Consider the following 20,767-nt stretch of genomic DNA (forward strand, 5'->3'; position numbering starts at 1 on the left):
ACAAAGTGAAAGGAAAGGTTTTGCTCGTTGTATACCTTCTTAGAGAAAGGAAAGATCTTACCTTCCTCCAAATTTGATGATTTGGGAGCAAATACATTAGGAGGAGAAGATAAAGTTTCACTCGAGAGGCAGGTGCATAGAATTTGAATTCATTCGACATTTGAGCGTTTCTGGGCTGTTGTCAGAAAGGCCCCGAGTGCTGTTTTGTGACTGGTACCAGAGCTCATAGGAAACTTTTGCCACCTGTCAGAGAGCTGGGAGGCTGAGGATCACAGGCGCCCACACTCTAGTGGGGGAAACAGACAATAAATGAAATAAGTAAATTAAAGGTATATCAGAAGGTGACCTAGCATAAGTGATGGCTGAAAGTTTCACTTTTCCCAGAGTTATTTGCCTTCCATGTGAAAGGAGTCAAACTAATAGAATGAATTATGTTACTAAAGAATGCCATGTATTCATTTGGTAAATGCTTCTAAGCATCTAATTTGTGTGGGTCACTGTGGGATTTACAAGTATAAATTGTGCATACACCAGCTACTTAAGGACCTTGGTCTAAGAAATTATCAGCCAGCTTTAGAGAAATATGGGAGGAAATGAGGGAAACTGATGTCCCTTCTCCCGCCCCAGTACACCTATGCTGCTGATCTTGACCACAAGTGTCCAGGCCAATGCAGGCTCCTCCTGGGTCCCCATAAAGTCCTTCCTGGCAGATCAGATCCTGCTGGATCTGAATGAATTCAGCCCATATGCAGAGTCCTGGCAGCTAATGGGCCAAGAGTGGGTTCTCCCAAGGAACAGGGAAGGTCCTGGCGTTCCTCCTCTTTGATGAGAATGCTTCCTGTCCCCCTAGAACTCAAGCCGCGGGGGGTCAAAGCCGAGGCAGAGTGTCCAGGCATGCTGGAGTCTGCCGAGCAGTTGCTGGTGGAGGACCTGTACAACCGTATCAGGGAAAAGATGGATGACACCAGCCTCTACAACACTCCCTGCATCCTGGACCTACAGCGGGCCTTGGCCCAAGACCGCCAAGAGGCTCCCTGGAATGAGGTTGATGAAGTCTGGCCCAACGTCTTTATAGCAGAGAAGTGAGTCTGACATCTGGGGGGAATCATGATCCTTTGTCCTACCACTCTGGGTAATGCCTGAGATGAAACTCCCCCAACTTTGACCAAAGGCTCAATAGCTCCCTCCAGCAAACTGATGCTGCCGGACTACTTTCCCAGCCCTGAACTTGGAGAATGGCCCCACCCACCCACCTGCACACAGAGATCCCCAGGCAAAAATGCTGGCATGATTGCTTATCCTCCAACCTTCTGTCAGGGCTCTCTATCATAGCCTGGCCCCTCCAGATGCCTCTTCTGGGCCTCCCTTCCTGCCCAGAGCCTTGCCAACACACACCTCACTATCACCATCATCCCACGACATCCATAACAACCATATAATGGGACATTTGGAGCCACTGACAATATTGATTTTATATATATTTACCAACTTATGAAAGTGTCCACAATATATTAAGAGGATAAACAGGTTATAAAACAAATGTATATAATATGATACTAATTGAGTAATATATATAGTATGTGTGTATATACAGACATACACACATACTATGTGCTTTTACATAGACAATAAATTGGAAACAAATGTGACAAAAAGTTTACAGTACTTCTCTCTAGGAGGTGGTTCTGTAAGTGATTTCCATTTTCTTCTTTAGGTTCCTTTTGAATTGTACAGACTTTCTACAGTAAACATATGTTATTTTATAATAAGAAAAAAATGTTATTTTCAAAAGTTTACCAGTGGTTTCCAGAACAAAACCCAAAACAACTCACTCACTTCCTGGTGCTTTTGTTGTGGTCTTGCCAGTGCATAATTGGTAGCAATAGGCTGGTTTGTGAAATTCGTTTTGCTGATCTATTGGCTACTTAATGAGATCTTTTCCTAATGTAACTACCCATATATCTAGATGCAAGGGAGGGAATCTGGGGTCCCCAGGGCAGGCGGTAGGGAAAATAGCTTTGGACATTGGGTCTTGTACTCCACTGTGGTGTAATTGGTTGCCCGGGGCCTGATTCCCAGAGCTGGGCACCAAGTCCTGAGTGATCCCTAATTAGCTCTGTAGACCCAGAAACATTCACATCGTGATCAACAGGGACCCTGGGCATCTCCAGATATCACCAGCTAAAGGGTTCTGCTCCTTCTTGGGCAGCCCCGTCGTCAGGGCCTCTTTAAGCTCTATTTATTCCGCTGCAGTAAAAAGAGCTCTGAACTAGAAACCCCGAGCCCCAGTTCTTATTCAGAGTCTTTTTCTTTGAACAAGTCATAAAAGCTATCTGATTCATATTTACAATCTTCAAATGGGAAGGGGATATATGTATACATGTAGCTGATTCACTTCATTGTACAGCAGAAACTAACACAACATTGTAAAGCAACTATACCCCAATTTTTAAAAAATGGGGGGGAATAATAATAATAATACCTATAAAAGAAAAAGAATAGTTGTCCTGTCTACCTCTTAAGTTTATTATTAGGATAAAATAAACTAATGCATATGAAAGCACTTTGAAAAATATAGCATGCCATATCAATGTGAAGCACACATTTTACTCTTATTTTTGCCTGCCACTTCTGTGTCTTGATAACTGTTCATCCTAAAGGCATAGAATTTTAGCCTAGAGGTCTCTGGGCCAATCAAAACTTTCCTTACACATCAGTCTTGTTCTCTTCTTTCTCCTGCCCTCCATTGCCCAGCTCCCCGTCCCTTCTCTCTCTCGCCAGAGCTAAGTCACCTGTCCCTTTTTATAACTATTTCCAGTGAGCCCCAGACACATGGGTGAGCAGAGAAGGAGGTATTCACCTAGCCGTGGCCCTCCTGACCCGGCTGCAGCAGGTTCCCAATCTCAGTGCTAAGGCACCTTTCTAGTTCTGACTCTGGCAAAAAATGCCCCTGCCTCTTTCCCTTCAGGAGCGTGGCTGTGAATAAGAGGAGGCTGAAGAGGCTGGGAATTACCCACATCCTGAATGCTGCTCATGGCACCGGCGTCTACACTGGGCCTGAATTCTACACTGGTCTGGAGATCCAGTACCTGGGTGTGGAGGTCGATGACTTCCCTGAGGTGAACATCTCCCAGCATTTCCGGAAGGCAGCCGAGTTCCTGGATGAAGCCCTGCTGACCTATAGAGGTGAGGGGGTCTGTCTGCTCCAGGCTGTTGGAATTCCACAGGGGGAGGAAGGACAAAAGGAATGTTATGAAAACCTCCAGGTTATCAACTGTCTTAAGACGGTTGTTATCTCATTCTAGGACAAGGGGAAAGGAATGGACCATCATTCATCCAATAAGTAATTACTGAGGGCCCAACATGTGCCAGGTGCTATTCTAGGCATTGTGGTGAAAGATACAGATAAAGCTTCTGGCCTTTGATACATACATTGTAGTGATGGCAGAAAAAATTAGAAAGAAAAGAGAAAGACAAAGAAAAACTTCAGATACTGATCTGTGTGAGGCAGAGATGAGGACTGGGATAGTGTCTGGCTAGCTCCCTCAAGGGTGGTTGAGAAGGCCTCTCAGAGAAGCGGGCGTTTAAGCTGAGTGATAGGAAGGAAATAGCCATGGAAAAATTGGAAGAAGAACATCCCTGGCCAAGGGACGTGCCAGTGCAAAATTCCTAAGGTGGAATAAGCTTGGTGTCTTCAGGAATCACAAGGCGAGTGTGGGTTAGCCTGGTAGATAAGGGTGGCAGGGACCCATTGTTCAGGAAGTTGAGGACCAAGGTAAGGGAGTTGAAAGGCACCTTGATGTGATCTGCATTATGGAAAACTCACTCCCCGGGCTTTGAAGGCAAGACCGGGTGGGAGGGGAGGAGAGTGAGGAGAGCAGTGCTGAGGCTGTCACTGTAGTCTAAGTGGGATGATAGGAGACTATCTATAGAGTTGATGGGACATCCATCTCAATAAGAATCTCAAGGAGGAGAGGCTGAAGCCCATGCTGTGAGAGAGGGTGGGAGTTCAGGATCTGGTGCCCAAAAACCCATGCTTCAGTCCCGGATTTGCTATGTTCTCTCTATACAAGGAACAGCTGTTTCCTTATCTATAAAACAAATAGATCTAATTTTCCTAAAATTGCTGTGAGGATGAAAATTGTAAAAATGCATATAAGGGCTTACTTCGCACAGAACTGGGTAAATAATAAATGTTTTAAAAGTTACAGCCATTACTATAATGAATATTATTAACTATTCCTGGGAAGGACATTTCCTATCATCACCAATGGCCAGGAAGGGTAATTTTTAATGGATACATATATATATATATAGAGAGAGAGAGAGAGAGAAAAAAAAAAAGAGGGAGAGAGAGACAGAGAGGGGAAATATTTTTATGTATGTATACATTTTTATTAAATTATAATTTATAAATTTATAAATGTTATGTATATAATAATTATATATCTATATAAAATGATTTTCTCCCCTTTTCAATGCTTAAAAAACCTACTTTTAAGAACGTATTTCTTCTGACAAAAGTGGACTTGGGCATGTCTACCAAGGGTCTGTGGGAGAGGGGATTTCTTCCGCTGCTTTGCCGGGTGCTGACGGCCACTTCTCAGCTGAACGAGGGAAGCCATAGACGCGGCAACCGGCCGGCGGGGCTCGCGCAGCATCCCGGGCTAGTGAGGCTGCTCGCAGAGCCGAAAAGCATCCCCAGAAGCGGGAGAAGCTGCCAAGAGGGTGGCGGCGTGGCAGGGAGGCGGCGAGCTGGGCGTCCAAGAGCTGCGAGGCCGGAGCAGGCAAGTGTCCGGTCGCGGGGAGAGGGAGACGGCAGCACTCCCCGAGACCCAAGGCGGTGCCGCAGCTCTGCCAGGTCGACCGGGTTGGTCCTCATCACCAGCGCGGCCGGTGCGTCCTGCAGACCATCTCTTCTCCCCTTGCTGCTATCAACTGCCTTCAGGCTCACCCTCCCTAGTCTCCGCACCCCTGCGAGGCAGGAAAAGGACGGTATCCTTACAGTGGTTGTTGCCTTTGTGGGCACTTCCTACCCCGGGGCAGACAGTTGTCACCATCCCTGGAATTAACCTCCTGAGCCTTAGTTTCTGTGGTTTTCTCCATTCTAGGATACTTCTGAGTCAGTTCTTAACAAGGAGGAAGGCAAAACATACCCCGGGCTCTGGGCATTTTTACATAATAATCACAATGACCCCTTGAGAAGGTATTTACATTTTGCAAATTGGGAAATCCCACTCACAAGGTTAAGTGAAGGCAACCATGAAATAATTAAGACTCCTTTGGTTGCCAGTAAGTAGAAAGCATCTGAAACTACTTAACAAGCAACAAAGGCATTAATTACAGCAATACAAGGAGTCCTAAGACAAGAAGGTGGCCCCAGGATGGTCTGGAACAAGGACTGGACAGCCTCAGGACTCTTGGTTCCATCACGTCTTTCTACTTCAGAGAGCATGGCCCACCACAGGTCTGACAATAACCGTTAACTTCCTGCCTCAGTTCCATTTCCATGTTCCCTGGAGAGAAAATTTGTTTGTCAGACTCTGGTCCTTTGTCTACCCTAAATTCTATCCACAGTGGCAAGGGGGGTGGCTTCTGGGCAAGTACTTCTCATTTTCCTGGGCTGCAGAGAGGGGGAAAGTTCTGAGGAAAAGGAGAATTATGAATTGGGAGGATACAAAACAAATGCCTGCCATATAAAGGCATACTGAGACTGTGAGAGAACTGGAACCCAGCCTTACTCAAGTCCAGGGCTGTCTCCACTAGCTGTACTCTTCAAATCTTTAAACACATCTAGACAAACCACCCTGCCCCGCCACTTCCCCCACCATCAGCCCTGCTGCTAATCAAGATGGCAACTGCAAATTAGAAAAAGACCACCTTCCTCAAGCCATTTTACTGCTGGAGAGTTTTCATCATAACCAAACAACTCAACTTTGACTTCAAAGTTAAAGGCATCCCCTCGAGTTGTGTCAAGCATAAGCTATACATTAGTGTGGCCTTGTGCCTAACAGAGAAAATAAAAAAACCCTTTTGTTGCTCTGGGTGAATTGGGTGTTGCCCCAAGTCTGACCACCCAGCTCTCCCCTGTCCCTCAGGCTGCCCCTGACACTCTTCAGAGGAATCCCAGGTGTAAGGAACATAGCACGGAAAAGCATGGCACCCCAACCTGGCCTCCACCAGACTGAGTCTAACTGTATTTGATGCCCTTATGAGGAAGCCTAGCTGCCTGTGTCCTGAAGTGTCCTGAAGTGAGCTGGCCTAGTAACCACCTCCAGAAGAAGTGAATGAGACCTTGGTACTAACTGTAGTAAACTGTGACCTGGTCGGCCAGTTTAAAGGGGGTCCTTGCTGAGGGACAGCTGAACCCTGAGCTGGAGGAGGGAGGGGATAAGACATTGAATCTGTAGATGCTCTTTTAGTGGCTTTGATTCTGCTTGCTTACCTCTCCCTAGTGGCTGCTGGCCCTTGGCATTAAGGCCTTTAGCATTATTGGACCTCAGGGCCCTCAAGTCTTGCCTTGGTCTCTGGCCTCCTATGTGACAAAGACATGGTCTTAACTGGTACTAAGATATAATAATAGAAGTCACCCCCATCCCATATTGTAAGATAGGACTCTTAACTGATTTAACAAATATCCCCGAAGACTGTTGGCAAATAGATTGATGACAGCCTGGAGGGAGATCTCTAGTGGTCCCAGTGTGCATTTTAAACAGTCATAGAATGAAGGCATGTTTGTCATGTTTATGAAGGATGCAAAGCAGAGGGGGAAGCTGGGGAATAACTGATCTACTGAATGGTAGAATTGAGACTTGCAAAAGCTTCTGTTAGCCTATAAGAACAGGCTATAACTACCAAAAACATCAAGAGGAATTTGTAGAGTTATCTTTATGTTTTAAGAATGCTGCAAGATAAGAGAGACATGGCTTGATAGCAGTTTTTTTAGAAGGCTTTATAGGTTTCAATTGATAAAAAAGATAGTTTGAGTTCATTGAGTGATATATCCACCCACATTGCAAGCTCAGATGGCATCAGTGAAGGCCCAGTGCCAAGAAAAAGAGTGGTGAGGTGCCCACTCTACTCTGTATGGGTCAGTCCAAACCTGAAATATCTTGCTCCATAGTGACACAACTTCCTTAGGAATAAAACTGATAAGTTCAAGTTTGACCTGAAGGAGTGGCAAGTATAGTAATGGAACATGAAAAAATGTTTGACTAATGATTGAAAGACCCAGAATAGCCAGGAAAAGAAAAAGAAAAACTCTAGTGAAGAATATGATAATGATTTTCTTAAAGATTTTTGTATTAAAGACCTGATTCATACAGATATATTTGTTATTTACCCTTGTATGTCAGAGCAGGAACCCTGGGTGCCTGTTACAGAAAGTTATCCTTTGCCCTAACCTGTGAAAGAATTTTCAAAAAATTAGAATGACATAAATATGGAATGAGAGGGGTGTGTGTGTGTCTGTCTGTCTCTCTGTCTGAGGTACTGAGCTCTCTGTCACTGGAAGCATCTGGCAGGGTCTGGATGATGGATTATCCAGCATCAAGGACGTTGTAAAAGGAATTCTCAAGGGACTTGTGGTCCTTTCCAACACTGAGATTCTACTTCTCTGTGATCCATTCATCTTAGCCTCCTTCCTTTTCTTCTCTATTCTTTTATTTTTCCTCCTCTGATGCTCAGTCTGGTGGAGAGGAAGTGCACTCCAGTGTTTCAAAAATGGGGACAGTGGTTAGTTCCTTTTTTCCCCACCTACTCCCCACTCCCTGTTATGTTCAGAAAATGCGGAAAATGTTTCCTCAAGCACAGGGCAGTTTCACTGCTCTGTGTGACATCTGTAATACGGGGACAATGATGCTTGTGCCTCATGGACTTGAGCATGGATGAATATGAGATGCCAAGGAAACATATTAAATCCAGCACATCAAAACAGCTCTTAAAAAACAAAACAAGTGCCATTACATCACTATCTCTTGTGTTTGCTTCTCAGGGAAAGTACTGGTCAGCAGTGAAATGGGAGTCAGCCGCTCAGCAGTGCTGGTGGTCGCCTACCTGATGATCTTCCACAACATGGCCATCCTGGAGGCCTTGATGACCGTGCGCAAGAAGCGGCCCATCTACCCCAACGACGGCTTCCTGAAGCAGCTCCGGGAGCTCAATGAGAAGCTGATGGAGGAGAGAGCAGAGGACTTCGGCAGGGAGGGGGGAGAAGAGGAGGCGGAGGAGGGCGAGGATGCAGGGAGCACGGTTGGGGCCAGAGTGCACGCCCTCACTGTGGAAGAGGAGGATGACGCCACCAGTCACCTGAGTAGCTCCTCCTTAGGGAAGGCCAGCCGAGCCTCCAAGCCCCTGACTCTCATCGATGAAGAAGAGGAGGAGAAACTCTATGAGGCGTGGAAGAAGGGGCAGGGTCTCCCCACAGGCAAGGTCCCCCAGGGTGGGGACGACAGGCGCTCAGCCTCCTCCGGCCAGAGTGAGGAGGAGCCTGAGGATGAGGATGTGGAGCGAATCATCCGGGAGTGGCAGAGCCGAAATGAGAGGTACCAGGCAGAGGGGTGCCGGAAGTGGGATAGGGAGGAGGAAGAGGAGGAGGAGGGTGAGGACAGCTCCTTTGTGAGGAGAAGACGGACGCACAAGATGAGTGAGAGCAGCTCCTCCGAGAGTGTGAGCAGCCATGACATCCGGGTCCTGAAGCAGCAGCTGGAGATGAGCAGCCAGAACCAAGGTGGGAAATGCCGCTCTGACTCGGTGTCCACGGAGAGCACCTGGGACATGTGGAACCAGAGGCTACTGGAGATTGAGAAGGAGGCTTCACGGAGGTACCACTCCAGGAGCAAGAGAGATGAAGTAGACGCCAGCTCAGAGGTGGGGAACGGGGCACGGGAGGATGACGAGGAGAGTGTGTCCTCTGAGGCCAGCTCCTTCTATAACTTCTGCAAAAGGAACAAGGACAAACTCACTGCCCTGGAAAGGTGGAAGATCAAGAGAATCCAATTTGGATTTCACAAGAAAGACTCGGAAGCAGGAGACGGCAACAGTGAGCAACGTGCAGAGGAGGCCAAGGGAGAGAAGAAGAACCTCTCTGACGTCAACCTATCTGCCTACCAGGCCTGGAAGCTGAGGCACCAGAAGGTGGGCAGTGAGAACAAGGAGGAGGTGGTGGAGCTCAGCAAGGGAGAAGACTCGGCCTTGGCCAAGAAGAGGCAACGGAGGCTGGAGCTGCTGGAGAGGAGCAGGCAGACGCTGGAGGAGAGCCAGTCCATGGGAAGCTGGGAGGCAGATAGCTCGGCTGCCAGCGGGAGCATCCCCCTGTCTGCATTCTGGTCCGCAGCCCCCTCAGTCAGTGCTGGTGGGGACACAATGTCAGTGCTCAGTGCCCAAAGCCACAGGTCCCATCCCTCTCAGGCCCTAAGCAATGTAGGGGGATGCTTGGCCTCTGCCCCCACCACACCTCTACCTAACCTGCCAGTGGGGCCCGGAGACACCATTTCCATTGCCAGCATTCAGAACTGGATTGTCAACGTAGTCAGCGAAACTCTCACCCAGAAGCAAAATGAAGGGCTTCTGTTGTCCCACTCACCATCTGTTGCAAGCATGAACGTGGCACCAGCAGCCAGCTGCCTGGGGGATGACCAGGTCTCCATGCTTAGTGGCCAGAGCAACTCCTCCCTGGGCGGCTGCCTGCTCCCTCAAAGCCAGGCAAGACCCAGCTCCGACATGCAGTCCATGCCGTCCACCCACACCACACAGAGCTCAAGAGCTGAAGGTACTGGGAGCAAAGTGAGGGGGACCAGCAAGCCTATCTGTAGCCTCTTTGCTGACAGTGTTGACCTAAAGGAGCTTGGTCGGAAGGAGAAGGAGATGCAAACAGAACTGAGGGAGAAGATGTCTGAGTACAAAATGGAGAAGCTGGCCTCTGACAACAAACGCAGCTCCCTTTTCAAGAAGAAGAAGGTCAAGGAAGGTGAGGATGATGACGTGGGTGATAGAGATGAGGACACTGACAGTGCCATAGGGAGCTTCCGGTATTCTTCCCGCAGTAATTCCCAGAAACCTGAAACAGACACCTCCTCCTCCGTGGCTGTCTCTGATAGTTATGGAAGTGGCAGCAGAGCTGGCAAAGAGATGGATAGCAGTATTAATAAGTGGCTCAGTGGCCTTAGGACAGAGGAAAAATCTCCTCCCCAAAGTGATTGGTCTGGAAGCTCCAGGGGGAAGTGCACCAGATCTTCCCTGCACTGGGAGACAGAGTCTAAGTCCTCCAGTTACAAGTTCTCCAAATCCCGGTCAGAGGAGCAGGACACCTCCTCCTACCGTAAGGCCAATGGCAACTCCGTAAGAAACACCTCATGGTTCTCTGCTTCCTCCACCAGGGAGGGCAGAGAGATGCACACGTTCTCCAGGTCCATGTTCAGTGAGACCTCAAGCTCCCGAGAGGAAAGCCCGGAGCCCTACTTTTTCCGCCGGACCCCTGAAACCTCTGAAGGGGAAGAGTCCCCAGAACCACAGAGTCCAAATTGGGCCGGACCCAGGGACTGGGAACATGTGGAAGAGTCATCCAAGTCAGATTTTTCTGAATTTGGAGCCAAGAGGAAATTCACCCAGAGCTTCATGAGGTCTGAAGAAGAGGGAGAGAAGGAGAGGATGGAAAAGAGAGAGGAAGGGAGGTTTGCTTCAGGGCGGCGGTCCCAGTATCGGAGAAGCACTGACAGGGAGGAGGAGGAAGAAATGGACGATGAAGCCATCATTGCTGCCTGGAGACGCCGGCAAGAAGAAACCAGGACTAAGCTGCAGAGAAGGAGGGAGGATTCAGCTGGGCAAAGTGGATCTGGGAGAGACTGAGAACACAGGGATAGGCCATACGGCTTAGCACAGGGCTCAGGGCATACATTGTCCCTCCATCAAGGGACAAGGTTGTGGAGAGGATCATATGGAGGGGCAGAAGTGAAATGAAGTGAAATGAAAGGTACCAGGAAGAAGGGCACTGGATGTGGTATAGGGAGGAAGCAGAGAAGGAGGAGAAGAGCCATAAATGTAAGGTCCAAATGAGGGACAAGCTGACACCATTTTGTTGCCCAAAGTCCTCTAAGCTTTGGTGCTTCACTTATATATTTTATTTTGTTCATCACAGACTAGAAAGATGAGCTTCCAAAGGCACTATAGTTTGTTGGAGACTCCAGCTTACATCCAGGAAGGCTGTGAATACATGACATGGTTCTATATGTAGAGGTTTTATTATGAGGCCCAGGAAATCTATCCTGTGGCAAGTCTCATGTCTCCCAAAAATGCTGAGTTCTGGTTGTTTCTTTTGAATGTTTTGGATCTCCATTAAATTGATATGTTGTCAAATATTTCTTCTTCATTATGGTCACGTTTAGCTCTTTGGATATTAGCAGAAACCCAATTTAAGAGACAGATGTGTTACCATGAGCCAGCCTCACCTTGTGCTACAAAAGCTGTGTCTTCAGAAAATACCATTATCACCTTATTATAAAAAATAATAACCAAGTATTTAGTTTAGGATACAGTGCAGTGGGAAGACACTAGGGGGACCCTTGAGAGTAACAGAGGGAACTCGAGAAAGAGAGAACAGGTTTTGTCGTGGTGAGAGTGGCAAGCTAAAGGTAGAGAGTCCCTCTGGAATGGCAGGAAAAAAAAGCAAATCATGAGGGAGACAAGAAAAGAAGTCGAGTACAGGGAGATGGAGATGTATCTTTATGAAACCTTGTGGTTATCCTTGCTCTTCATTCCTTGGAGGATCAATGGACAATGCAGTGGGCAGTCAACTTGATCCTTCCCTGCACTCTGGATGGGCTAAGTTGGTGAGATTTCCTTACCTTTTGTTCTCAAGGGTTTCCACGCCTCCAGACACAGGTTGAATTGCTGCAGCAAGAGACATACTTTGGGCACCTACCTCAAACACTGATGGGCTCATTTCTATAGTTCCTTTCAAGCTGCAGCATCTTGCAGGATTCAAAAACAGGCACATGCCATGCAGGGGTCCAAGATGTCTTGATCAGTCAAAAAATCTAATTCATAAGACAAAGTTGGAAGGGAAGGAGATTAAGGAGGAATCCACCAATGGGATGAATTGTATGTGATCACTAAAACCTGAGTTTCATGGGACATGGAGATGATGCATCCTTTCTATGTGGATTAGTTAACATTACACATTACAATGAGCACAAAGATACCAAGACAAAAGGAGCAGACTTGAGCTCAAACCCAGACCTGAACATTAGCTGCTGTCAAAGTAACTGAATTAATTTGCTCACCTTCCCTCTAACACTTCAGCCTGAAGTTCAGTTGCTGATGGAACTCATCTCCCCTGCACTGGCTGAGGGAGAATGAGGCCTTAAAGAAAACACTGCTCAGCCTTTGTCCCATTTGCCCCTTTCCTTCTTCCTTTGCTCATTTTACTCTAGTCAGCGTTAGTCCCTAGTTTCCATGCTCAACAAGTCATTCTCATCATTCAGGATGGCGCTATCCTAATAGGCCCACTGCAAGAAGGCTGGTTGTGGCCCGTTTTATCTTCTGGGTGAGCTCAAGTCTTCCTCTCTCATTTTACCCCTACAGGGAAGTTTCTGATACAGGCACAATCACTTGAGCATTTATTCTAGAAGGTTGATCTTCTGGAGAGAGGACTGAGAATATCCCTGGGACAACAGCTCTCTTTTTCTTTTCCTGATTTTCTTACCTTGAATTATCTTGCAATTTGACCATCAGTATTTAGAGAGCCAAGTTCAGGGACCAAATTAACTGACAGGCCAGCTGAGCAGTTGCCCCCAGTGCCCATACATAAGGATCCAATTAACATAGCTCTCTACACCTGTCTTTTTTTCTAACCTAACTGGAAAATAAATAAATTGATCTCAATCATGTCAAGAAATTTAAAAAAAAATTCCTAGTCAATCCTAAGTAATAGCCCACTGAATGGAAGTTGAACAAACATATGAAGCATCTTGGTTTGAAGAGTCACCCAGTCATTCTCCAGATCTGAATTTGAGACTGGTGGAAGCAGACCAAGGAGACCACCTAGTCTGCTTTTACTTGAACTCATAGGCTAGAAGGGCAACACTGGCCCTCATGGTCCATATGTGGACCAGCTCAAAGAAGGAAACCCAAGAGGAGTCAGGGTCAAGACCTAGAGAAAGGCTTTTGCTTACTGCGTCTCCAAGGATAGCTCCTTCAGGATCCTGTGCTCAGGGAGGTGTCTGCCTGAGAGTTCAGGATTCTGAATTCAGCTTATTCCTGGAGTCCAGACTATATCTTGGTAAACCACATCAGTGGAAATTTTACATGAGTTGTAATGAGCTTGAAGGAATAGCTGGGATTTGAAGTATTAAGATCCCAACTATGACTTCTGAATTAGACCTTACCTAGGATGATAGGTTGCACTTCAGCCTTCTAGTCTCTGAATGACATTAAAAGGTAAGCATTGTGTCAGTAAAGATCTCAGTAGATGATACCCAAAGTGGTAAATGACAAGAGTTCAATGGAGGAACTATTTACAGAGGCATGGGCAGGATTAAGGGATCAAAAAGGAATAGCAAAGCACCCAGGTACTAGAATAGTGAGATATTGATACCACTCTAGGACTGAGGGGGCAAAGTGACAGAGCTGTTTGCAAAGCCCAGCAAGAGACAAAACCATGGGACGAGGGCCACCTGGCAACCTGGCAGGGGAGTGAAGAGAATGAATACCGTGACCTCTCTCTCCTAAATATTGATCTCACGCTAGTAACTTTCATTGGCCAAACCTAACTGGAATCCAGCGGGTGGGAGAGCCCAGTAGTTTGGAGAACAAAAAGTGGATTGGGAGGGGCAAAGAGAGAATTACCAGCACAGAGGTTAATACATTTAAATGGAAAGGCCATCTCAGTAGAGCCTTTCCAATGATGTTTTAAATGACTGGGAACAATGTGCACTGAACACAAGATCTATCCACTCTTAAGAATTAATTAACGACTGGAATATGGTTTTAGCTATGCAAAACCAACTAATAGAGTCAGTGATTTTGTTTTACAGGAAAGAAAAAGAGGAGACAGATCTGAATCAATGGGCTTCATTTACCTCTGAGTTATATAAAAAGCTCACTAAGAGACTTCCATGATAGGGGCAAAATAGTGTACAGAAACGGGCCTCACAAGAGTGGAAATCCTGCACAGGATGCGGAGGTAGGCAGTAAGAGAGAGAGAACACATTTTTTTTTTAACCTCCAAGGTGAGGCCCTAGAGGGGACATGAAGTCTTGGAGTCTGTGAAAAAAATACGGTGGATCCGAAGCATCCCAGCAGGAAGCAGGAGACACACCCAAATTAAGTAATTCAAAAAGGAATCTTGTAAAGGAGCCATTTACAGAGGTGTGGGCAGGATGGAGAGGTATAGTGTGCACCCCAAGGTTAGGGGTTAGATCTCTGGGCCTAAAGAGGCAAGATCTGATACTAGACCCCTAGAGACAGAGGGGCCTGTGCAGAGGGGTCAGTCTCACAAAAGCTGAGACCTTTGGTCTAGGGAGCCAGGCTGACAGGACCCCATAGGAAAGGAGCCAGAGAACTTCAGCCTCCAGCCTCCTGCCGCCACCCCGCGGTCCCCAAAAATAACCCAGAGGGAAGGGAGCTGGTGCCAGCAATCCATGTAGGTCAGCCTCCTGGGGCACAGAGGAGGGTGGGGAAGGATGGACCATGGATCTGGCATGGCAGACAGAAGATACCCAATAACAAGGGCAAAATTTCAGGCCAGTGCACCAGTTATCCTGTGGTATATTGTTGACACTGGGTTACGAAGACTCTGCTTTTAGTGACTGGAATATTACCAGAAGAGGGCATATGAATTTCTCTGGACTCCCTGAAACCTTTATCCCTGGTGTTATTAACCAATGACAGTGAAATAACTTCTGGCCACAACCTGCCTAAAACATGCCAAACAGGGTTGCCTTTGTGAGAAGAATCTTGAATACACATTTAGGATCTTAGGATCATCTACTCCTATGAGCTTTGGTTCAGGGCTCATGTTTTAAAGCACTGTCTATTTTCTGTGTCAGCTCCTGCTGCTCTGCAGGATGTCTGCCATCTCTTTCGGGTGCCAACCAGAAATCAACTCCCCATCCCCACCACACACACACTCACGGGGAAATTTCATGTAAAATCTGTATTTTAAGTCATACCATCCCACCCAAATATCTGCCAAATTAGTATAAATACATCCATGTGCATGTGAAGGTAATCAGTTTTATTTTTATAGCTTCCAAACACCACCACTGTCATTTTTGGACATCGTGGCCCCAGCTAGCACCTGTGAGCATCTGTGCATGCAGATCAGCTGCTGCAGCAGCTGAGCCTCCCCACCGCCAGCCATTCAGTCACCTGGATCCTGGGTGGATATGGCATCTCAGAACGGGTGGCAGATCCACTTGGTTTAGCTTCACGTGTCTCTAAGTTCCTGGAGGCAGAAGCTGGATTCAGCTTTGGTGGCAACTCTGACAAGTGGCCACAACCAATAATTCAATTCAATTTAGCTCAGTTTGGTAAACATTTCTTGAATGCCAGTCTTGTACCAACACTGCCCCAGGGCACTATACTATTGAGAGCATGCTACCTGAAGTAATGGAAGATAGAAACAATCTCAAGTAAAAGAGAGTCCTAAGTCCCTCATGAGAAAGGATTTTTGAAAAATTGCCCAGGTTAGAGAACTATCAAGGCACCTGGGTCCAAGCTTAGTAGCCTGCCAGGTATATCGGAAGAATACCAACCACTGAATCTTGAAAGCTCACAGCCAGCTTTGACACCTCCTTTCCCTCTTCCCTCACCTGAGCCAGGTGATTCTGCTTTTTGCATTTGCTTTCTTCATTCCGTTATCACCACCACCTTTCCAAACCGAACTCTTATTCAGCACCTGGCGATTACAGCCTCATTTCCTCTCCATCTAGTCTAGAACCCAGTTAATCTTCAGGTTCACAATTCTGGTTCTTTATATTCTTCTGTTTAAAAATTTTAATGGCTCCCTATTGCCTATGAAATGAAGCTTAAATTTCTTCCCTTGGTATTCAAGGGCTGCCTGCCTCTCCACTTCCAGCCCTATCCATCATTCCCTTCATGTACCACACCTTCCACCTCTGTGGGAACAGCACTCCATTTCATACATTCCTCTGTGTCCATTCTCAGGCTTTCCCCTCTGCCTCAGGCTCCCCCACTGCCATCTCCATGCTTAGACAACCCACCCTCCGAGGTTCTCCACTATCAAACCTCTTTTAGCCACCCTGGCCGCATGAGTTTCTTCCTCCTCTGAAGTCATACAGCATTTTGTTTCCAACTGTCTTTGGCGCTTACCACAGTCTGCCTTTTATTATAGGAATTTGGTACATAAGGTTAAGAATGTCTACCTTTTAGGATTATTGTGGAGTTAAAATTACATAATATATTATTTTAATATGATTAGGCAGTTCACGGCATCCAGTAGAATTTAATAAGTAAATTGTAGTTTGATATATGTAAGTCTACAATAACAATAACACGTTATTATTGTTATAGTTATTATTATAATAGACTCAATGTGGTAAAGTGCTTAAGAACACAGCTTTGGAATCTAACTGAAAAGTAACCGGGCTTTCCTGGTGGCGCAGTGGTTGAGAGTCTGCCTGCCGATGCAGGGGACGCGGGTTCATGCCCCGGTCCGCGAAGATCCCACATGCTGCGGAGCGGCTGGGCCCGTAAGCCATGGCCGCTGAGCCTGCGCGTCCGGAGCCTGTGCTCCGCAACGGGAGAGGCCACAACAGTGAGAGGCTCGCATACCGCAAAAAAAAAGAAAGAAAAATAACCAATGTATTAAATTGTTACCATATTCCAGGCACTATACTAAGAGCTTCAGACATAGATTATCTACTTTATTCTCTTCAAATTTTTAACCTTATTTACTTCATTATTTTAAAAGTATGATGTGCTAAACACTATTCTAGACACTGGGAATTCAGCAGAAGTCAAGACAGTTGGGAATTTGCCCTCAAGGAGCTAATAATTTTATTGCAGGAGATAGATGGTAAAAAAAGGAATTTAGAATATTTAGAATATTACTTATATATTTATTTTGCTTATATGTCAGTCTCTCCCTACTAGAGTGTAAGCTCCATGGGGTAGTTGTTCCCTGTTGTATCCCCAGCACTAGAAGCCAAGCCGAGTAAAAAGGGGACTCTCAACAAACATTTATTGTGGCTAAAAACAATAGTGCTCTGAAAGATGGAGGTGGGGAGCGGCGTGTTACTTTAGATGGGGTGATTAGGGAAACATCTCTCTGATGTTTCAAAGAAACTGTTAGGGACACTGAGGCTTAGAGAAGAAATAATAAATTAGCCAAGGCCACATTGTTACCCTATACCAAAGACAAAACTCAAATTAAGACAGTCTGATTTCAGAGCCCACACACCTTGAAGGGTGGGTGACATCTGTAAAGTACTCAGGACAGTGCCTAGTGCACAATAACTGCTCAATAAACATCTTTTACATCTTCTACTGGATTGTTAGCTTTGAAATCAATTTTGTTTTAAAAGCATGGAATTATTGATTATTATTCACTAATTATTAATTAGTGAATTAATGATTCAGCATGGATCATTTTTAGGACCCAGAGAGTCAGTTTGTTTCTGTTTACTGATACTTTTCCTTTTTATTTCCTCTTTTTTTCCCCTCTAATGAGTGGGCAAGATGCTTAGCGGGTGATGGGAGAGAGAATGTCACAGGATACTGAGGATTGGAGGGAATTCCAGGTGTCTGTGGGAGGCACAGCAGTTCAGCCAGCTGCTTGGGAGAGCAACCCCTCTTCACCAACATTGACTGCTGGACCAGAGTTGATGGAAGCATTTCTCTCCAAGCCACAGTAACTCTGCAAGTGCTTCAGCAGAGCCCAGTCTTGACAAATGTCCATGCTTTCCAAGGCAAAGCAGGGACTACTGGGGAGGAGGGCCTGAGAGGGGAAAGGAAAGCCATCAGAGTAATAACTGCTCCTGGCCTCCACTCTGTGCCAGCTGCCACCAGCCTGCTCTGTCCCCGTTCACATGGGGCTGCTGAGAGCTGTTTGGGGAGAAGCAGGCATTCCCCAAAGGAACACAGAACAAGGAAGGCCCCTGTAACAGGCAAAAGGGCAGACAGCAGGCGTGACTCACTGCCATTTGCTGGACGTTGAGACCTTGTGGCTTAAATGGATCATTGCCTTATTAGCATTTCTCAAACTAGAAGACCGTGCAAACAAGCACTCCAACAGGAAACAACGCAATGGCTTCCTGCTCCCACTCCAGTGGTCCCGGGGAGCACAGACCAAGAGAGGTCCCAGAGTTCTGTTGCTCTTCCTTACGGAATCCCATTTGGAAAGCCTGCTGACCCCCTCTCAGCCACATTCCATTTAGCCTGCTGGCAGATGTAATGATTCTGCAAAGCCAGTGTTAATATCCCCATTTTACAGATAGGAAAAGTCAGACTGAGAGGGATTAAGTGATGTGCTCAGAATCACAATGTAAGTAGGGAAGCAGGGATTTGAACCTAGATATGTCTGATCTTAAAGCCACTTTTTTCTACCGCACCATTTTGCTTTTAAAAAAATCTGCGCCCAGGGAGGGATTAAACCCGCAATTGCAGAGAAATCTGACTGCAGGCTGCTGACAGATTGGCCATCCAGAAGATGCAGTCCCTGAACAAAGCCCATGCTCGGGCTGGCCTTCCTCCATCCTGCGTGTTAGCTGTCTCACTAATAATCAGTCCAGTGCGAAAGAGTGCCAGGAAGATGACAAGCCCGGAACCCCCAGGGACCGCTCTTAAATAGGAGCTTTACTTAAAGGATGGGATGTTCAAAGAGGCTGAGATTTCCACACGCACTCTCTTCTGACTCCTGGGAGAGAAGCTTTCATTCCAGGGAGTCACAATATCTGTGCGTCTTTCAGACAGCTTTCTCTTTTTAAAGCTGCACAGCACAGGCAGTTGTGGAGCTCTCGATTTATTACAAAGGCTGCTGAGGGAGATGGCAGAGAGCTGGAGTGTGTGTGTGTGAGAGGGAGGCAGAGACAGAGGGAAAGAGAGACAGAGGCAGAGAAACAGAGACAGAGATATTAGGCAAATCACTCATTCTCACAGTCCCTCAAACAGAAGAAACATGCTCCCTCTTTGATAGCAGTGGAGTCAAGATGAATGAGGATTTCAGTTATTGAAACTGAGTTCCCCTAAAACCAAGTTCCTCTGCTGAGTTTATGATTCCAACACCTGTTCCCCTCCAGATTGAAGATTATCAGAAAATGGGGGATTGAAACTGAGCAGGACCCTGAGGGTGCAAAAGCCTTTCCGTGTCCCTGGTTTCTTGTTTGTAGGAAAAAGTCTTCAGCCTCCTAGACCTTCTCTGAACTCCAAAGGGCAGATTCAGACGGTTACTAATTAGGAAAGGGAGGGAATGCAGAAACAAAGGAGCATTCAGGAAACAACAGTGCAGCACAGAGCAGGGTCCTGGTTCCTCCTGAAGGGGTATACGTAACAATATATCTCTGAGTTCTTCTACTGGAACTAAGGCTGCCCACCCAGGTGGAGGATGGTAACTTCAGGCTGAACACAAGTACTTGGACCCCCCAGACTGGTTGGGGTCAGATGGCTGATGATTGAGATTTGACCCTGTTACCTCACCAACAACCAATCAGAGGAAGGCCACACACCCTGCAGTCTTTCTCCCCCAAATGTTGCCTATAAAAACTCTTCCCTGAAAACCATCAGGGATTTTGGGCTTTTGAGCAAGAGCTGCCCATTCTTCTTGCTTGACCCTTGCAATAAATCTTTCTCTGCTCCGAACTCCGATGTTTCAGTTGTTTGGCCTCACTGTGCGTGAGGCACCCAAACTTGAGATCAACAATATGACCAAAATTCAGCCAAATAGGTTTAATACTAGACCTATTCAGTAGACAAACATTATATTTATTAATCAACAATCATTGGAACCTGCTATAAAAGATCTCCCTTGTTGGTTTCATTCATTCATTCCTTCTTTCATTCAACAAGCATATATGGAGTTCTTACTAGGGGACAAGAATTGTTCTGGGTGCTGGAAATGCAAAGATGCATGAAATACGATGTCTTTCTCTGAAGAGTTTGAATACAGTCTAACAGATTCTTTAACAAGAGGCACTTAGAGCCCAGAGGCTACTTTGGCTTGAAATCCCAGCATTAGACTCTTTCCTTTGAGTTAAAGCACCAGCTACAGTTAAAATGTCTGTGAATTAGGGGTAACTCAGTGGCATGGACTAGCTAGTGTCCCTTTGAAATGAGACAGACACTAAGAAAGTTTTGATGGAGGAATATCAAAAGGTCCAGGAGGCTATAAATTCTGTCAGTGGAAAAACAAGGGCAACGTGAGGCCTTTTGCAAATCAAGAAGAGGACCTCCTTTCTGCCTTTCTTCTCTGTTGTTTTACGCCTCTTAAGATACACACATCTCCGCACATGCTGCAGTGAATTAACAAGATGGAGCACAGCTCACTTTCGACCTACTGGCACTCCATTACAAAAACATTTTCCTTTTTTTAAAAGTCTGTGTGTGTCAGCAGTTCAGCCAAGCTGATCAAGGCTTTTTATTAGATGATGAAAATTGTGGAATTTTAGGTCATAATGTTTCCTGGACACAAAAATATTTTTTCTGATATGATTGCAAACTGTATGATTTTTTAAATTGGGTTTACTATTATAAAATATTTTCACCACCCCATAACAGTAAACAATATAAACCAGGCACTGTAAACCTGGCCTTG

General features: G+C 46.2%; 1 protein-coding gene across 1 annotated transcript in view; it reads left to right on the plus strand.

Annotated features, from left to right (window-relative positions):
- The window catches only part of STYXL2 (serine/threonine/tyrosine interacting like 2), a 32,238-nt gene extending 20,886 nt beyond the window's left edge, over nt 1-11,352 (plus strand). Inside the window, exons 4-6 of the mRNA XM_059044441.2 lie at nt 851-1,082; nt 2,969-3,186; nt 7,994-11,352. Coding sequence (XP_058900424.1) covers nt 851-1,082; nt 2,969-3,186; nt 7,994-10,845 — 3,302 coding nt within the window. The 3' untranslated portion in view covers nt 10,846-11,352. The remainder of the gene's footprint in view (nt 1-850; nt 1,083-2,968; nt 3,187-7,993) is intronic.
- The last annotated feature ends 9,415 nt before the right edge of the window (nt 11,353-20,767 follow it).

Source organism: Kogia breviceps, chromosome 1 (assembly GCF_026419965.1).
Source record: "Kogia breviceps isolate mKogBre1 chromosome 1, mKogBre1 haplotype 1, whole genome shotgun sequence".
NCBI lineage: Eukaryota > Metazoa > Chordata > Mammalia > Artiodactyla > Physeteridae > Kogia > Kogia breviceps.